This window comes from Pan troglodytes, chromosome 6 (genome assembly GCF_028858775.2).
Source record: "Pan troglodytes isolate AG18354 chromosome 6, NHGRI_mPanTro3-v2.0_pri, whole genome shotgun sequence".
NCBI classification, from domain to species: Eukaryota; Metazoa; Chordata; class Mammalia; order Primates; family Hominidae; genus Pan; species Pan troglodytes.
Genome location: NC_072404.2, coordinates 165,958,989 through 165,976,116, shown reverse-complemented (window position 1 = coordinate 165,976,116; position 17,128 = coordinate 165,958,989). Strand labels below are relative to the sequence as shown.

Genomic DNA, 17,128 nt, shown 5'->3' with positions numbered 1-17,128 from the left:
GACAGCTGAGCAGAGGGGGAGCTGAGAGGAAGGAAGAGGCTCCCTAGGGAGAGTGGGAGATGAGGAACCTGCCTGGTGGGTCCCTGGGGGGCCATAGAGGAGCTGGAGCGGGCTGTTAACTGCCTTCTGGTTTCATTAAGGACTTCCTGTGGGCAGGAGGTTCTGAGCTGGGCCTTAGGTGGAACTGAGTGCTTGGCCTAAAAGGGGCTCCTTCAGAAATCAGCACGGGTAGGGGGGCGGGGGGCGGTGGGGCAGCAGGGGGCCCATGTGCTCAACAGGGAGCTGAGGGAGACCAGGGGTGCTTGGCGTAGGGGACTGACCTCATCTGGTACAGGGCCTTTGGCGGACAGAGAGAGACTGGAAAAGAAAAAATCAAGGATCGAGGGGAACGCGAGGCGAGGTGAAGATGAAAGATCTAGAAGCAGTGCTTCTTAGACTCTTTGGTGAAGGATCAGTGTTTTTTAATGCTAATATGTTATAGGCTGGTACATCTGTGAAATACAAGAGCACATGCGTGGATTTTGTGGTGATGCCAAATTGCTGTAAAGTTTTTGAAATTCTTGCTCTCAACGTCTGTCCTTATCTTGTGTGCTGACACAACGGCTGGTGCTAATCTAGAGAGAACAGAGAGACAGATAGTAACAGCTAACCGTCTGTAGTGTGCGGCATACGCCAGGCATTGCCTAAGCGCTCAGCATGTGCTGACTTGGTTAATCTTTATAACTCATGAGAAAAGAGTTATATACATTATGTGTATCACAACATCACTGTGTACCCCATAAATATGTACAATTATTGTGTCAATTAAAAAGTTAAAACATTTTAAAAAGAAAAAATTATTATTCTTCCCATTTTATAGACGGAAAAAATGAGGCACAAGGATGTTAAATAATTTAGGAAAAAAGCATAAGTGATTAAGCAGCAGATCCGGGCTATGAACCCAGAGATCGTAGGCCTGAAGTCTGTGGGCTTAAGCACTGTGCTACAGCGCCTCGCGTGAGGGAAAGGCAGAGGTGCTGGGAGGATATGAGGAAATGAGATAGGGAGGAAATGAGATCAAAGATGGCGGAAGAAAGGATCATAGCCAGCGTGAGAGAAAGTGCAGCTGGGAAAGAGCTAGATAAATCATATAGGCAGAGAGAGGGGTAGGGGAGCCTGGCAGCAACAAGCTGGGGTACACAGATTGAGGGGAGCCATAAGGGCGGCAGGCACATGGCCGGGTGGGGGATCAGGACGGGAGATCCCAGAGAGGAAGGGCCATACGGGGAGGCAGAAGTGGACGGGCCCACTTGGGTTCCAGGGTCCATCCTGCCTGGCTTTCTGCTCTGCCCACTGAGAGGGTGCCAAGGGGGCTATGTCCTCCCACTCTGCAGGGAGCTGCTTCCTATGTCTGGTGGATGTGGTGCCCGTGAAGAACGAGGATGGGGCTGTCATCATGTTCATCCTCAATTTCGAGGTGGTGATGGAGAAGGACATGGTGGGGTCCCCGGCTCATGACACCAATCACCGGGCCCCCCCCACCAGCTGGCTGGCCCCAGGTAAGTGTACTTGCTTTAGGGCAGGCTCAGGGGTTCGTGGTCTCACTTCTCTGGGGCTGTGAGCTGTCCAAGGTCAACGCTCTGCAGGAAGGGAGGATGTAATGGTTGGGTGGGGGGTCCCCCCTTTGGAGGTGGGAAGTGAACCCTGTACCCTGAGGATGTGGCTTGGTTCCCCTGGCCCAGGATGGACACATAGGGGTGGAATGACAGGGCCCAGAATCACAGGTCCTTGGCGTGGGCTAGCACCGTTTCCCTAGCTTCATCTGTTGGGCTTCCCATCCCAGCATCCCCTGGAGCGGTCCTCTCTCCAGCCTGGCTTGAGCAGCCCAGGGTGGGGAACATGACCACCTGGGAGCAGCTCCTCCCCTTAGTAGGAAGCTGTGTCCCATGGACTCAGCTGTGTGTAGTTTCTTTCATCTGCTCCTTGTTCATGGACTGGCCAAGTTTCCTGGGGGTCTGGGCTAGCTGAGGAGAGGCTTTGAGGGAATGCCCACCTGGGCTGGACCATCCCCTTGACAACAAAGGCTCTGAGTCCCTTCCTCTGTCAGGATGCCCTCTTTGGCTTAATTTTAATCTTTCCCTCAGCATCATGACAAAAGTGCTCACCTCTTGGTTTCTTACACTCTAAAATGACAGTGTCAGTAAAACTGGCCCTACCTGCTCATCGGATGCCACCCCTGACGGCAGGGCCCCTGGCATTGCGTCGCCCACTTAGGCGCAGGCCCCACGCACTGGCTGTGTGACCTCCAGAGAGTGACATGACGCCTTTGTGTCCACACTTCCTCATGTCTAAAATGGGGACGCTGGCACCCAGTGGCCGGTGTGAGAGACAGGGATGATTTATGGAATCCGCCCTGAAGTGTCGCTTCAGATATGGCGGTTTATGATGACTGGATTCTAGAATGATTTTTGAGACTCGAGGTCAAAATATTGTGAATGGAAGTGGGGATGGGGGGTTGCCCGTTCCCCTCCTTCCCTTACCCAGCGGCTGGGGGTCCATTTCCCAGGCCTTGCCCGCTCCGGGGCTGCTCGCGGTCCCCACGACCACGTGCCTCTCCTCTCCCGCAGGCCGCGCCAAGACCTTCCGCCTGAAGCTGCCCGCGCTGCTGGCGCTGACGGCCCGGGAGTCGTCGGTGCGGTCGGGCGGCGCGGGCGGCGCGGGCGCCCCGGGGGCCGTGGTGGTGGACGTGGACCTGACGCCCGCGGCACCCAGCAGCGAGTCGCTGGCCCTGGACGAAGTGACAGCCATGGACAACCACGTGGCAGGGCTCGGGCCCGCGGAGGAGCGGCGTGCGCTGGTGGGTCCCGGCTCTCCGCCCCCCAGCGCGCCCGGCCAGCTCCCATCGCCCCGGGCGCACAGCCTCAACCCCGACGCCTCGGGCTCCAGCTGCAGCCTGGCCCGGACGCGCTCCCGAGAAAGCTGCGCCAGCGTGCGCCGCGCCTCGTCGGCCGACGACATCGAGGCCATGCGCGCCGGGGTGCTGCCCCCGCCACCGCGCCACGCCAGCACCGGTGAGGGCGCCGCGGGACCCGTTCCGCCCCAGCCCACGCTTCCTCTGCTGCCAGGCTTGCTGCATTCTGGGCCCTCGGCTTCTGACCTTTTCACTACGTCCTGGGTGCCTGGGAGATGGAAATCCCATTAAGCACTTATTTAATTCCATTAAGTGGCTTGTTGCGCTATTAAATGTCCATTCATCCCATTACATTCTTCCACTCCCAGAGCCCTGGTGGGCCCCTGGAGCTGGCTGTCCCGGGACGGCCTGGAGCAGGGATGCCCTGGGCAGGAGACGTGCCCAGCCTCCGAACACCACCTGGCCCCCTGCCTGCCAGCGTCCTGGGGCAGACCGTTTCCTCTTCCTCTTCCTGGTCTCAGGGCTGTCTCCTGGCTGCTTCCTTAGAGTGGGACAGGGGTCTGACCTCTCTTGTTTCTTGTGACTCCCCTGGCCTCTTGAGCTGACCCCATGGACTCCTGACTGTGCAGGGCCTGGTCTCCACTCTCGCTCTATGGGTGGCCTGCCTGGCCTGGGGCCCTGGGCCTGCTGGCCTGACCACGCTGCCTCTCCACCTAGGGGCCATGCACCCACTGCGCAGCGGCTTGCTCAACTCCACCTCGGACTCCGACCTCGTGCGCTACCGCACCATTAGCAAGATTCCCCAAATCACCCTCAACTTTGTGGACCTCAAGGGCGACCCCTTCTTGGCTTCGCCCACCAGTGACCGTGAGATCATAGCACCTAAGATAAAGGAGCGAACCCACAATGTCACTGAGAAGGTCACCCAGGTAGGCGCCCAGCGGCTGGGCTCTCCTCTCACCTTGGAGGAGCTTGGTGAGGGGGTGGGAGTGGGCTGTGGTCCAGAGCCGGGTGGAGGGGGCTAGCCAGTGAGGGCCTCTTGGAGGGAGGCAGACCTGAGGGTTGGGGTTGGCAATCTATTCCAGAGCTGGGATGGGGGGAGAGGGGACAGTCTGAGAAGTCCTGGAGAGGGGACTGGAGGGGTCTGGTAAAGGGCTGGGAATGGCAGATGCGGAGGTCGGGTGGATGGGGTGCGTGCCTTCAGGGCACTGGGTGAGGACAGGGCAGTTGAGGCTGGGGACATGACAGGGCCAGTAGCAAGGGGGGAAGGCGGCCTGAGGGACATGAAAGGTCTGGCTGCAGGGTGTGTGAAGGAAGTACTAGGGGCCAAGCCAACTGGGAGGCTTCAAATGAGAAGGGGTCACAGAGGTCAAGGACAGGAGGGTCCTAATTCTTCCAGGCCAAGGTGATATGCCAGGCAGAGGGTGGGCCTCAGTCCTGTGGGGATGGCCAGGATGGCCTCGAGGGGCCCAACTATGTCCCTAAAGCATGGGAGAAGCAAGTTTTCTTCTCATAGGGAGGTGGTGGGTACAAAGATATGGAAGGGTCAGGTCCCTGAATCCTGGGCCAGAGAAGACCCCTCAGCCTTGGGGGCATTAGCCAGCCTGGTCTTCTGTCCCCTCCTGGGTTTGGGGTCCTCCTGGCAGCAAGAGGACCTGCGACCCCTCCATGGCTTCATCCACCCGACACCTTATCCTAGCCTTTGGGGGCTGGGGGTGGGTGGGTCAGGAGTGCAGATCTCTGCAGTGAGTGAGAAGCCTGGGATAATGTGGAGGACTCCTGTCCCAAGCTGTCCCCTCCTGCCCCTTCCACAGCAGCTGCCTGGGTTGGCTCATGTAAGGGAGCTGCCCTGCTACCTCGGCGGGCTCCTGGCCCTGCTCCCACCGCCTGGCTCTCTGGGTCCCTGCCAGGTCTCCAGCCCACTGGCCTTGACTCCAGAGCATTCCCCCTCACCCCAGGCCCTTATCTGGCCGCCTACCCCTCTCTTCCTCCTCCCTTGCTTCTCTCTTGGTTCCCACCTGAGCCCCTGGCATCTGCCCTGCTCCTGTGCCCGCTGCATGTGCCCGTGAGTTGCGGTGGGTCTGTGCATGTGCGCCTGTATGTGTCGGCCGGCGTGTGTGTTCCTGCCGGTCACTAGCAGTCTCTCCATCTCTGGGTGTCTCTGTCTGACTCTGGCTGGCTCAGCACTGGACCGGCTGGGCGGGGGTGTCAGGGAGACCATTAATCTGCGGTGACAGGCCCGGCTGCTGGCGGAGGGGGAGGGGCTCAGGCTGCGGGAGCGCCACTGCAGGAGCCCGGGCGGGCTGCGGGGGAGGGGGCCGCTGGCTGGGCACCGGCGGGGCGGGGGAGCCTAGTGTGGCGGGGTGGGGGTGGGGACCTGGTAGAAGGAGGGGCCGGCTGGAGGAGCTGAGGTTCCGAGTGCGGCCGCTGCTGGGCTGGCGGGCGGGCAGAGCACGGCACCCTGGCAGCAGGGCCCACGCCACGGGGCCATGGGCAGCTCGAGCCAGGCAGGCTGCTGCCCACGCTTACTGCCAGGGTGACCCCAGCCCCGGGGCCCAGCCACAACCACCCTGGCTTCATGCCAGGGGCTGCTCTGGTTGCCAGTCGGCCAGCCTCGGGGGTGCAGCCTGGGCTGGGACTGCTGCTGGGGTGCAGGTGAGGCAGTGGCCAGGCCCTCAGGCCCCAGGGCAGGCAGGCTGCAGGGAGCCAAGTCCTCCATGGCGGCCCCAGCCGGGAAGGCGAGCAGGACAGGGGCTCTGCGGCCCAGGGCCCAGAAAGGCCGGGTGAGGCGGGCCGTGCGCATCTCCAGCCTCGTGGCCCAGGAGGTAGGTGACACCCGGTCCTTCCTCTTCTTTCTGGGGCCGGCACGCTGAGGCAGGTGGCTGGCCCAAGGGCTCTGACTCCAGGCTGGGGAGAGGGCTGCTGGGAAGTAGGAAGCTTTGGGAGCCGTGGGGCCTGGCCCTGCTCACCCGCGCCTGGCTCCTGTTCTCATTCCCTCCCAGGCTGGGCTTACAGAGTTTCCCTTGCTGGGACTTCCCCGCTCCTGTGGCTGCCATGGCCCACAGTCCTGGAGCTCAAAATGCAAAGTGGGGAGATGACAGGAATGAGATGGGTGCCCAGAGAGATGGTGGGGAGGCGGAGTGGGACAAAGGAGCCCATGGGCAGGACCAGGAGAAGCCGGCAGGCGACAGCTGGGCCTGGCATGGAGGCGCTGGGGCTCCTTTGCTCTGTGTGCTGGGGTTGGACCCTGTGGGCAAAGGAGGCTTGTGCTGTTTTGGGGGGTCGAGGAGGCTGGAATGTGCGGAAGCCACTGTGTGGGTGGTGAGGGCGCGCTGGGCTGAGGCACCTGGCTCATCTCTTCATGCGCAGCCGAGGTGTGGTGGCTGGGCCATGCACTACTCTGTGACCTCCTGGGAGCCATCCAGCGGCTCTTCTGTCAGCCTGGGGCAGGCTTGGGCCGACAGTGGAGGAGGAGTGGGAGGTGGCTCAGGGCTGAGTCTGGGAATCCCATCCCTGCCCCCACCACCCCACATCTGCGCATTCTGCCTTGACTCATACACTCTTTCCAGCTGGGGGACAGGTACGGGTAGGTCTTCCCACCCACAGCTGAGGAGCCAGGGTTTGGCTTAAGCAAGCCAGCTTCAGTATTCTATAGGACAACAGGCTGGGGGGACAGACCTGGCCCAAGGCCATAGGTGAGCTGGTGGCTGCAGAGCTGGGACTGGCCCCTGTCAGGTGTGCCCCATGCACGTGTGAGTTTGTACCCTGGGGCAGTGTTGCTCATGCTGTGTGCAGACTCAGGGGTAGGGTCACTGCTGTTAGGGGTGGTCCTGACACCTCCGCCCAGAGGCTTGACCTCTCAGGCACAGAGAAGAGCCCTATCCAGGGGCAGCTACCTTCTTCTGCCCCCTTATCAGCAGGGGCCTGGCCAGTGTTTTCTTTTTTTTTTTTCAGTCCCCACTTGATCACTGAAGGGCCACCCACCCATGGGCATTTGCTCTCTGCCTTAAGGAGCTGGGCACTTAGACAGCAGACAGAGCAGAAATGGAGCCTGTGAGCCTGTCCATGTGTTCCCTCCCTGCTCTAGGCCTCAGCTGCTCCCGCAGCCCATCTGGTACCGCTGGAGGCCCTGTGTCCACCCCAGGGTGGTCAAATCTTTGACTATGACCCGTCTTGACTTCTAGTTATTTCCTCTAAGGAGATGTTCTCCCAGCAGCGCCATCTGTGAAGGTGTCTTGGGCAAGCCCAGCTTGAGTATGAAGGGGAGTCTTTGGGACTCATCAACTATGGCCTCCCCAACCCGAAAGCCTGAGGGTGTGGGGGCCTGGGAGTCGGTGCTTCTGGGAGCAGGGCCAGCACCTCTGGAATTCATGGGGGCTGGGCAAGGCCTTGGGTTCAGCTGGCTGCCCAGGGATGGCAGGGAGAGCTTGGGGAGGGGGCTTTTGGGTTGAGCTGCATGCCTGAGAGAGGATTCTAGGGAGACCCAGAAGCTTCTGGGACAGTGTGGAGAAGCTGGCCGGAGCTCTTCTTAGTTTGCCTTGGGAGCAAGAGGGACGTGCCTGCTGTCACCGGGTCCGGATGGCCAGCCTGCCTCTGTCTGATGACTGTGGAGGAGGCAGAGTGTGAGTGTGAGCTGGTACAGGGGCTGTGTGTGTCACCGCTGAGCAGTCCCTGTGTGCACGTCCCTCTGTATAAGTTGGGTGCCATCTCCTCCCTGCTGGGCTATGTCTTCTTTGTCCCTTTGTAAGAGGGTGGGAGGATGAGGACTGTGGGCTGTCCCGGACCTGTGTGGAGAGGGGGCTGAGGGAGCGAGCTGTGCGAGTGGAGGGTGGGAGTGTCTTGGTCTTTCCCCATCCTGGTTGCCTGGTGTCCTCGGGCCTGTGGCATGAAGAGGGGCTGGTAGGAACTGCAGTGACTACCAGTCAATGGATTGGGGCTATGGCTCCTGGGGCCACTGCCCAGGTTGGGAGCTGTTGTCCTTGGAACCCTTTCCGGTCTGAGACTATGGCGTGTGTGGTTGGGTGTGTGGGCCAGCGTCTCAGGGCAGTCACAGTGGCAGGTCTGCATCTGCATTGCTGGCGGGGAGCAGCACTGGGTGTTCCTGCCGAGTGGCCTGAATCCACGTCTGCCGGGAAATGTTGGAACTGTTTGGAGCCAGTCCTGTGCTGTGTGGCATTTTGGGAACCATGATGCCCAAACCTGGGGGTGGCCATTTGCTGTGGTCGCTTGGCTGAGGGGTGGGCATTCTGATGGAAGCTTTTTTTGGCCTCCTCCTCATTCTGCTTGGCCCCGGCAGAGATGTCATCGCTCCTGCCCCCGAGGTCCCATGGCCTGCCTCACCCACACCTCCGCCTTCCCCGGGTGCAGGTCCTGTCCCTGGGCGCCGACGTGCTGCCTGAGTACAAGCTGCAGGCACCGCGCATCCACCGCTGGACCATCCTGCATTACAGCCCCTTCAAGGCCGTGTGGGACTGGCTCATCCTGCTGCTGGTCATCTACACGGCTGTCTTCACACCCTACTCGGCTGCCTTCCTGCTGAAGGAGACGGAAGAAGGCCCGTCTGCTACCGAGTGTGGCTACGCCTGCCAGCCGCTGGCTGTGGTGGACCTCATCGTGGACATCATGTTCATTGTGGACATCCTCATCAACTTCCGCACCACCTACGTCAATGCCAACGAGGAGGTGGTCAGCCACCCCGGCCGCATCGCCGTCCACTACTTCAAGGGCTGGTTCCTCATCGACATGGTGGCCGCCATCCCCTTCGACCTGCTCATCTTCGGCTCTGGCTCTGAGGAGGTGGGGTCAGCAAGGAGGCAGGTGGTGTAGGGAGAGGAGAGGCCAGGAATGTGGTGGGAGGTAGTGGGGTGGAGGGGGTGGCGAGGAGGACAGAGAAAGAGAGAGAGAGAAAGAGAGAAAGACAGTGGGAGAGAGACGTGGTGGCAAGGCAGCTGCAGAGGCAAGGTGGGTACCCCAGCAAACCTATGCTCCTTCTCTCCACACAAGCTCCTCGCAGGTTGCAGAGGGCCACACAGGACACCTTTTTTCTAATTCGTCCATCCCAAGGGGCCATTATTTTGTAGCGTCACCAAAGTGCCCTAGAAGCTGGTGGGAGTGGGCAGGCACCCTAGGGTGATCACTGCACCTGTCAGTGCCTCTGTTTCCTCATCCACACTATGGGGGCTGCCTCTGTCCCAAAGCTAGCACTAAGATTAATGAGACACCTGTGCTGGGCCCAGCGTGGGCTTCAACTCTTAGGAGGAGGGTCTAGGAAGTCTTGGGGGATCTGACCTCTGATGCCCGCTCTGAGGGCCGCAGCACCTCCCCTCCTCCCTTGCCCCCCTTGCCCCATCAAAGGAATGTGCCCCTTCCCTGTCCCCCAGCTGATCGGGCTGCTGAAGACTGCGCGGCTGCTGCGGCTGGTGCGCGTGGCGCGGAAGCTGGATCGCTACTCAGAGTATGGCGCGGCCGTGCTGTTCTTGCTCATGTGCACCTTTGCGCTCATCGCGCACTGGCTGGCCTGCATCTGGTACGCCATCGGCAACATGGAGCAGCCGCACATGGACTCACGCATCGGCTGGCTGCACAACCTGGGCGACCAGATAGGCAAACCCTACAACAGCAGCGGCCTGGGCGGCCCCTCCATCAAGGACAAGTATGTGACGGCGCTCTACTTCACCTTCAGCAGCCTCACCAGCGTGGGCTTCGGCAACGTCTCTCCCAACACCAACTCAGAGAAGATCTTCTCCATCTGCGTCATGCTCATTGGCTGTGAGTGTGCCCAGGGGCGGGCGGCGGGGAGAGCCCACGGTGGAGGAACCCAAGTTGGAGGAAACTGAGGCTGCTAGCCGGGCCAGAGTGAGGCCCCTGGAACTTAGACACTCCAGGGGCCACCATCGTGACATGGTTTGGGGGCTGGGTCACCAGGGCGGGGACTACTGAAGGGTGGGGTGTGCTGGAGCGCAGATGTACAAGGGCGTCTCGTGGGCATGTCGACGCTGAGACTGAGACACTGACCTGGTGCGGGGCCTGAGCAGGGTCCCTGTGGGTGGGTGGGGTCCCTGCAGAGGCTGACGGCCCCACGTGCCCACGCCCCCAGCCCTCATGTACGCTAGCATCTTCGGCAACGTGTCGGCCATCATCCAGCGGCTGTACTCGGGCACAGCCCGCTACCACACACAGATGCTGCGGGTGCGGGAGTTCATCCGCTTCCACCAGATCCCCAACCCCCTGCGCCAGCGCCTCGAGGAGTACTTCCAGCACGCCTGGTCCTACACCAACGGCATCGACATGAACGCGGTGAGGCCACCAGAGCGTGGCCAGTGGGTGGCAGGCTGGGAAGAGTGGGGTGGCAGAGGGGAGCCTCTTGGCACAGCAAACAAGTCTCAGGCGGTCACAGTCAGTAGTAAGGACCCTGGAGGCACGTTGCCCCTTTTTGCCCATGAGGAAATGGAAGCCCTTGGAACCCCTTCCCTGGAGAGCTCCCCTTTTGGGGTGGGAGGTATATGTCACATAGGCGATGGGGTTAAATCCTTGTGACAGCCCAGGGCGGGAATGGTCTCTATGCCTTACAAATAAGAACATGGAGGTCTAGAGCCCAAGGGTGCTCGGCCAGGCATGGTGAAGCTGGAGTGGGGTCCCAGGTCCTTCCCAAGACACTGGGCCCCCTGATGCTTCCGAGATCTCCCAGGCCTGGAGATTGAGATTTCTCTGACATGGAGGGGTGGGATGGTGGAGTGGAGTGTGGGTTGGGGGGTCCCAAGGGAGGGTGTGCTGAGCTGCCCCCCACCCTGCCCCCAGGTGCTGAAGGGCTTCCCTGAGTGCCTGCAGGCTGACATCTGCCTGCACCTGAACCGCTCACTGCTGCAGCACTGCAAACCCTTCCGAGGGGCCACCAAGGGCTGCCTTCGGGCCCTGGCTATGAAGTTCAAGACCACACATGCACCGCCAGGGGACACACTGGTGCATGCTGGGGACCTGCTCACCGCCCTGTACTTCATCTCCCGGGGCTCCATCGAGATCCTGCGGGGCGACGTCGTCGTGGCCATCCTGGGTATGGGGTGGGGGGCGGGCACTGGACTGGAAATGCCCTCTGCAGCCTCAAGAGGTGCGAGCCTTCTGAATATGCAGTCACTGGGGCTGCGGACCTGGGACTGCCTGCAGGGTCACTGGGCTCCTTTAATTCACCTAAAGTCAGGCCCTCCAAGCGGGGCCATGGAGAGGAGCCCCACGTGGGGTGAGGCTGCTGAACTCTGGGGTTCCCACATTCTCCTTCCCTTCAGGATCTGCCACAAACAGACACTTTTTGCTTCCTTAAAGTAGGATCAAATCTAGATCCTCTAGCCTGGGCAGTAGAGGAAGAAATGCTAGCCTGGAAGCTCGGCATTTGGTTTCACTAAGGGCCATGTGGTTCCCTGCAGCCTCATGCCTGGCCCCTTGACACATCCAAAGCAAAGGGAGTCCTGCCCCCTCCCCCCACTTCCTTTCTACCCTGCCTGTGCACAGTGGGTGGGTTGGTGTGTCTGGACACTGAGGACTTCCTCCCCCTTTGCCTGTCCTTCCCTTGGCCCTGTGTGCCTCAGGGCAGATATAGCAAACTCTTTCCACCATAGTTGATGGTAGGACATTTTAGATTTTGTTTCTCAGCTCTGTACAAACACAAATACACACCCCCACAAAACTAAAATCAAAGTTTCACTACATAACACTGGGCCTTACTGCATGTGGTTCATTCTAGCATTTCTGTTCTGTGCTGTGCCTAAGCTATACTACTGTATGTTCTTTCAGTAAAAAAAAAAAAAAAAAAAAAAAAAAATGCTGGTTTTGATTCACTACTGTGTTCTGATCTTTGGTTTGAAGAACATTGCTTATAAGGGTGCAGTGATTGGCTAAGAGGGTGTTTGGGACCTGGGGTTTGGGGTAGTCCTGCTGGCTGGGTCTCATTTGCTGGGAGACCCTGGGCTCCTGGCCCCTCTGGCACTGTCGTGCCTGCTGGGAGCTGAGGGAGGGTGGGCTGGCAGATTGCTTCCCCGGTTGTGTGGGTTGGGGGCCGGCTGGCAGGCGACCCAGCTGAGGGGACATGCTCTGCCCGGGGTGGGGATGCCGGGAGAAGGTGCCTGCTGCCTGGATGCCGCCCCCCGGGGCTGAGCTCCCTGTCCTCTCCATGGCCTCCAGGGAAGAATGACATCTTTGGGGAGCCTCTGAACCTGTATGCAAGGCCTGGCAAGTCGAACGGGGACGTGCGGGCCCTCACCTACTGTGACCTACACAAGATCCATCGGGACGACCTGCTGGAGGTGCTGGACATGTACCCTGAGTTCTCCGACCACTTCTGGTCCAGCCTGGAGATCACCTTCAACCTGCGAGATGTGAGTTGGCTGCCCTGAGCTGGACCCCATCCTCCTGCTTCCAGCTGTGTGGCTGCCCCTTTGCTGTGTGACATTGAATGTGATGCTTCTCTGTCTCAGTTTCCCTGTCTGTCAAATGGTATCATAGAGCAGCCTACAAAAGTCCCAAACTCAGTCTTTGCCTGGGGCAAAATCACACTGGGGGCAGGGAAGGGTTTTCCCAGAGCTGGGGCGCCCAGCCCTACTTTTTCTGTGTTAAGGAGGGAGCTTGGGGCCTGACCCTGGTGGGGCAGGAGAGCACCGAAAGGGCCCTGATACTGATTTTGGTTCCAGACCAACATGATCCCGGGCTCCCCCGGCAGTACGGAGTTAGAGGGTGGCTTCAGTCGGCAACGCAAGCGCAAGCTGTCCTTCCGCAGGCGCACGGACAAGGGTGAGGCGGGGGAGGGGAGGAAGGGGGAGGGCGGGGACAAGGTGAGGCTGGGAGCTGGAAGGCGGGGTGGGCCGTGTCTGCTTTACCCAGGCCTCAGACCTTCCCATCCCTTCCTCCAGTGTGCCCACTCCACACCCCAGCTGTCCAGATGCTGCCCATCTTTCAGGGCCCCTGCAGCTGTCACCTCCTCCAGGAAGCCCTCTTCCACCCTCCAGGGCAAGCCTAGGCTTTTTGGACTTCACGGGGCTGGGGTCTCTGTGAGCACTGAGGAGGAAAGAACATAGAACAAAGGAGGGCCAGGGAGCCAACGATGGGGCTGAGGCCCCGCAGTCCCGGAGATCCGCCAACCCCTGAAGCACCATTGCCAGTGCTTGGGCAGTCAGGGGGTCCTGGGAGTTCTTGGTCGGCTTGACAGTGGGTGCAGAAGAAGCGACTGGGGACAAACCAGGGCGTCCTGCCCGGTCCTCTCTCAGGCTCGCTCCTGTCCCCTCCTCTACCCTCGCCCCCTCCTCTCTGCTCTCCTCCCCTCTCTGAGGCCCATTCTCTGTTTCCCACAGACACGGAGCAGCCAGGGGAGGTGTCGGCCTTGGGGCCGGGCCGGGCGGGGGCAGGGCCGAGTAGCCGGGGCCGGCCGGGGGGGCCGTGGGGGGAGAGCCCGTCCAGTGGCCCCTCCAGCCCTGAGAGCAGTGAGGATGAGGGCCCAGGCCGCAGCTCCAGCCCCCTCCGCCTGGTGCCCTTCTCCAGCCCCAGGCCCCCCGGAGAGCCGCCGGGTGGGGAGCCCCTGATGGAGGACTGCGAGAAGAGCAGCGACACTTGCAACCCCCTGTCAGGTATCCCGGGCGACGGGCGAGGGAGGACCGGGCGTGGCAGCGGTGGTGCGTCTACCCCGCTCACCCAGCTCTGCTGTCTGGCTGCAGGCGCCTTCTCGGGAGTGTCCAACATTTTCAGCTTCTGGGGGGACAGTCGGGGCCGCCAGTACCAGGAGCTCCCTCGATGCCCCGCCCCCACCCCCAGCCTCCTCAACATCCCCCTCTCCAGCCCGGGTCGGCGGCCCCGGGGCGACGTGGAGAGCAGGCTGGATGCCCTCCAGCGTCAGCTCAACAGGTGAGGGAGTGCAGGTGGGGTGGGGGGGCACGCCCTGGGGTCTGGTCCAGGTCCTGGCGGTGTTGTCTGGTAGAGGGAGAGGGCCTGGCTGTGTGTGCAGCAGCTGGATCCCCTTCTTCCATTCCTAGCCCAGCTGGGGGCTGCCACACCTCTAGCGTGGAGGGCCTGGGTTGACAGGCTGCCCCTCCCCCCTCCCCTTCCCCTTCCCCACTCCCGGTGGAGGCTGTCACTGGTGTCCCCACTTCTCTGAGCATCCCCCACTTCCTGCCCCAGGCTGGAGACCCGGCTGAGTGCAGACATGGCCACTGTCCTGCAGCTGCTACAGAGGCAGATGACACTGGTCCCGCCCGCCTACAGTGCTGTGACCACCCCGGGGCCTGGCCCCACTTCCACATCCCCACTGTTGCCCGTCAGCCCCCTCCCCACCCTCACCTTGGACTCGCTTTCTCAGGTAAGCTCCAGCCCTGCTTCCTCGATGTACCCCTACCCGCTTGTTCCCCGATTCCAGCCCAAATCTGCTTTGCTGCCTTTCTGCTGGGCTCTGTGGCCCAGCCTCCCTGAACCTTGTTCCTGCCCTCCTCCCACCCCTGTCCTCCTGGAGGAAGGCTGCTTCAGGAGCTGCAGGCTCAGGGCAGGGCAGGAGAGTCCCCCGTCCAAAGCCCCTAGACAGCTGGGTGCAGGGAACCTGTAGGCTAAGTGGCCCGCAGCCTCACTCCCCTAGTGTCCACAGCCTCCACCGCCAGGCCCCGGAGCATCGCCTGAAGAGCCAGCTCCAACTGTGGTGCCTGTGTCACGGCCACGGGTGGTCTCCAAGAACTGACTGAACCCGAGATGTGGCGGTGGAGGCTGCATACCAGAGTGTCTAGGGACAGGGTCCCAGGTCCCTTCCGTGAGCGACACTCCCTGGTCTCACTGTCCTGCCCATCCTTGCCCTTGGCAGTGGCTGTCACAGGGTCATCTTGAGGGTGCTTGGCATTTCCCAGGGTGCAGAGGCCAAGCCTCCAGGGGAGGACTTCCTGGGCCTGCTTTGCCCCCTCTGCTAGAGATGGGCCTTAGTTGCCCCTTGTCCTCTCCTGGGTGGACCTGCATGTTCCTGGCCTCTGCAGGATGGCGGTGTCTGTGCCAACCTCCGCGTCCATGGTGGGGACTCCTCTGGCTGCCAGAGGCGGCCTGGGATCTGCTCCCTCCCCACTTCCCTTGGCATCCGCTCCCCCCTCCCATATGCTGCCTGCTCCTGTTTGCAGACACCAGGGCCCACGTCAGCAAATGTGCCAGTCTCCCTTCGCAGCCGCCCCCGCAGAGCTCTCACCAGCAGACGCTCAGTACCCACAAACCCCTCCCGCCTGCCCCGGCCCTCTCCCTGGCCTTCAGATGCCTGGCCGCCAGCCTGCCTCTGTTTCTAGGTCCCCGAGTTCTTTCTGGATTGCGGGAAGGAATCTTGTCTCTTTTTCTGTCCCAGCTTCTGTCCCAACACAGAGACTGCTTGTTCCAGGTTGGGTTGGGCTGGGCTCAGCGGCCACATTCCCTCGGGAAGAGACAGGGGCCTAGGGTTTTCCCTGCTCCCAGCTCTCTTGTTTGGCTCCTGCTCTCAGAGAATGCCTTTCTCTACTTCCCACCTTGGTGCCTCCCCTTGGTGGCCCCTGTCCTGCTCTCGCTGCCTTGGCTCTTGTCCCCTCCAGCTTCTCTGCCCACCTGACTCTCCTCTTGGCCCTCCTGTCCTCCCGTCCATCCTCTGTCCCCGGGTTCTCCTGCCCCTTTCCCTCCCCTTCCTCCTCCTCCATGGCCTCTTTGCCTGCCCATGCTCTGTGTGTATTGCAGGTTTCCCAGTTCATGGCGTGTGAGGAGCTGCCCCCAGGGGCCCCAGAGCTTCCCCAAGAAGGCCCCACGCGACGCCTCTCCCTACCGGGCCAGCTGGGGGCCCTCACCTCCCAGCCCCTGCACAGACACGGCTCGGACCCGGGCAGTTAGTGGGGCTGCCCAGTGTGGACACGTGGCTCACCCAGGGATCAAGGCGCTGCTGGGCCGCTCCCCTTGGAGGCCCTGCTCAGGAGGCCCTGACCGTGGAAGGGGAGAGGAACTCAAAAGCACAGCTCCTCCCCCAGCCCTTGGGACCATCTTCTCCTGCAGTCCCCTGGGCCCCAGTGAGAGGGGCAGGGGCAGGGCCGGCAGTAGGTGGGGCCTGTGGTCCCCCCACTGCCCTGAGGGCATTAGCTGGTCTAACTGCCCGGAGGCACCCGGCCCTGGGCCTTAGGCACCTCAAGGACTTTTCTGCTATTTACTGCTCTTATTGTTAAGGATAATAATTAAGGATCATATGAATAATTAATGAAGATGCTGATGACTATGAATAATAAATAATTATCCTGAGGAGACTCCAGTGGTGCTGGGAGGGTGTAACTGTTACTTGCTGTGTCCTGTGTTCATGTCTGGACATGCATAGGTGTGCCTGCACAGGAATCCGGGTCTGTCTGCATGCCCAGGCCCACAGGGCTGCCCCTGTATCCAGGTCTGGGTGTGTGCAGTGGGGGTGCTCCCTGGGGGCTGACACAGGTCATCTCCAGGGAGACAGAATCTTGTCTCTATAGGGCCCTGGATTCAAGATAACAAAAAACCCCCTGAACCACATGCATTTAGAGGCAGTCCTGATGGGACACTGACCTGGTGTCTAGCCCCTGAGGGCCATGTGCCTCTGCTGGGTGGGGCACCCTGGCTCCCACAGCTTGGCTTCACACTGACTGTGGAAGCAGCCCTGCACTTGTCTCCCTCACCCAGTTCCTGAGCCTGCGTTGACCCTAACCTGAAATTGGTCTGAGTCCTGGCTCCCCCTGCCACCCACAACTTAGCCTTATCTTATCCAATACAACTGGGCCCCGGACACACTGGTGACTCCAGCCCTGACCAGAGCTCACCTGGTGTCTGGCTGCAGATGGACCTCACTTGTATCACCTTGGTCCCCTGTGATCCTGGATCTCAAGAGGAGCTTCCTGAAGAGGGTGCAACCTTCAGGGTGACTCATTCCCATGACCGGGGAGCAAGGCAAGGCAGATGTCTTGGGGACAGTGAAGGGTGTATGTGCAAGTGCCTGCGTGTGCCTGTGTGTGTGTACATGTGTGTGCATGTGCTGCTGGGCTTGTAAGGATGTGCAGCCCCCAGAGGAATGTGGTGCAATGACCGAGGCTAGTGTGGAGAGCCAATGGGTGGCGGGCAGGCTGTGCCCAGCTGGGCGGGTTTGCAGGCAGGGAGCTGCCAAAGGCCTCCAGAGACAGAGCAGCTTCTCACTGAGTCTTTGAAACCTCTGACCCTTGGAGGTGGGTTTGTTGACTGTTTTATTTTATTTATTTTTTTTTGAGATGGAGT

General features: G+C 60.9%; 1 protein-coding gene across 2 annotated transcripts in view; it reads left to right on the top strand.

The window, feature by feature from the left end:
- KCNH2 (potassium voltage-gated channel subfamily H member 2) overlaps positions 1-15,834 on the top strand; it is a 32,778-nt gene extending 16,944 nt beyond the window's left edge. Inside the window, exons 3-15 of one of the 2 annotated variants that reach the window (XM_024358086.3) lie at positions 1,374-1,538; positions 2,607-3,050; positions 3,608-3,819; positions 8,258-8,686; positions 9,271-9,658; positions 9,987-10,186; positions 10,688-10,940; positions 12,062-12,255; positions 12,568-12,667; positions 13,225-13,497; positions 13,585-13,771; positions 14,045-14,222; positions 15,590-15,834. In XM_024358086.3, the coding sequence (XP_024213854.1) occupies positions 1,374-1,538; positions 2,607-3,050; positions 3,608-3,819; positions 8,258-8,686; positions 9,271-9,658; positions 9,987-10,186; positions 10,688-10,940; positions 12,062-12,255; positions 12,568-12,667; positions 13,225-13,497; positions 13,585-13,771; positions 14,045-14,222; positions 15,590-15,739 (3,173 nt within the window). In that variant the 3' untranslated portion in view covers positions 15,740-15,834. Of the gene's footprint in view, positions 1-1,373; positions 1,539-2,606; positions 3,051-3,607; positions 3,820-5,308; positions 5,716-8,257; positions 8,687-9,270; positions 9,659-9,986; positions 10,187-10,687; positions 10,941-12,061; positions 12,256-12,567; positions 12,668-13,224; positions 13,498-13,584; positions 13,772-14,044; positions 14,223-15,589 lie in introns of those variants that run through there. The other variant, XM_024358087.3, reaches the window with a different exon arrangement.
- Positions 15,835-17,128: the final 1,294 nt, after the last annotated feature.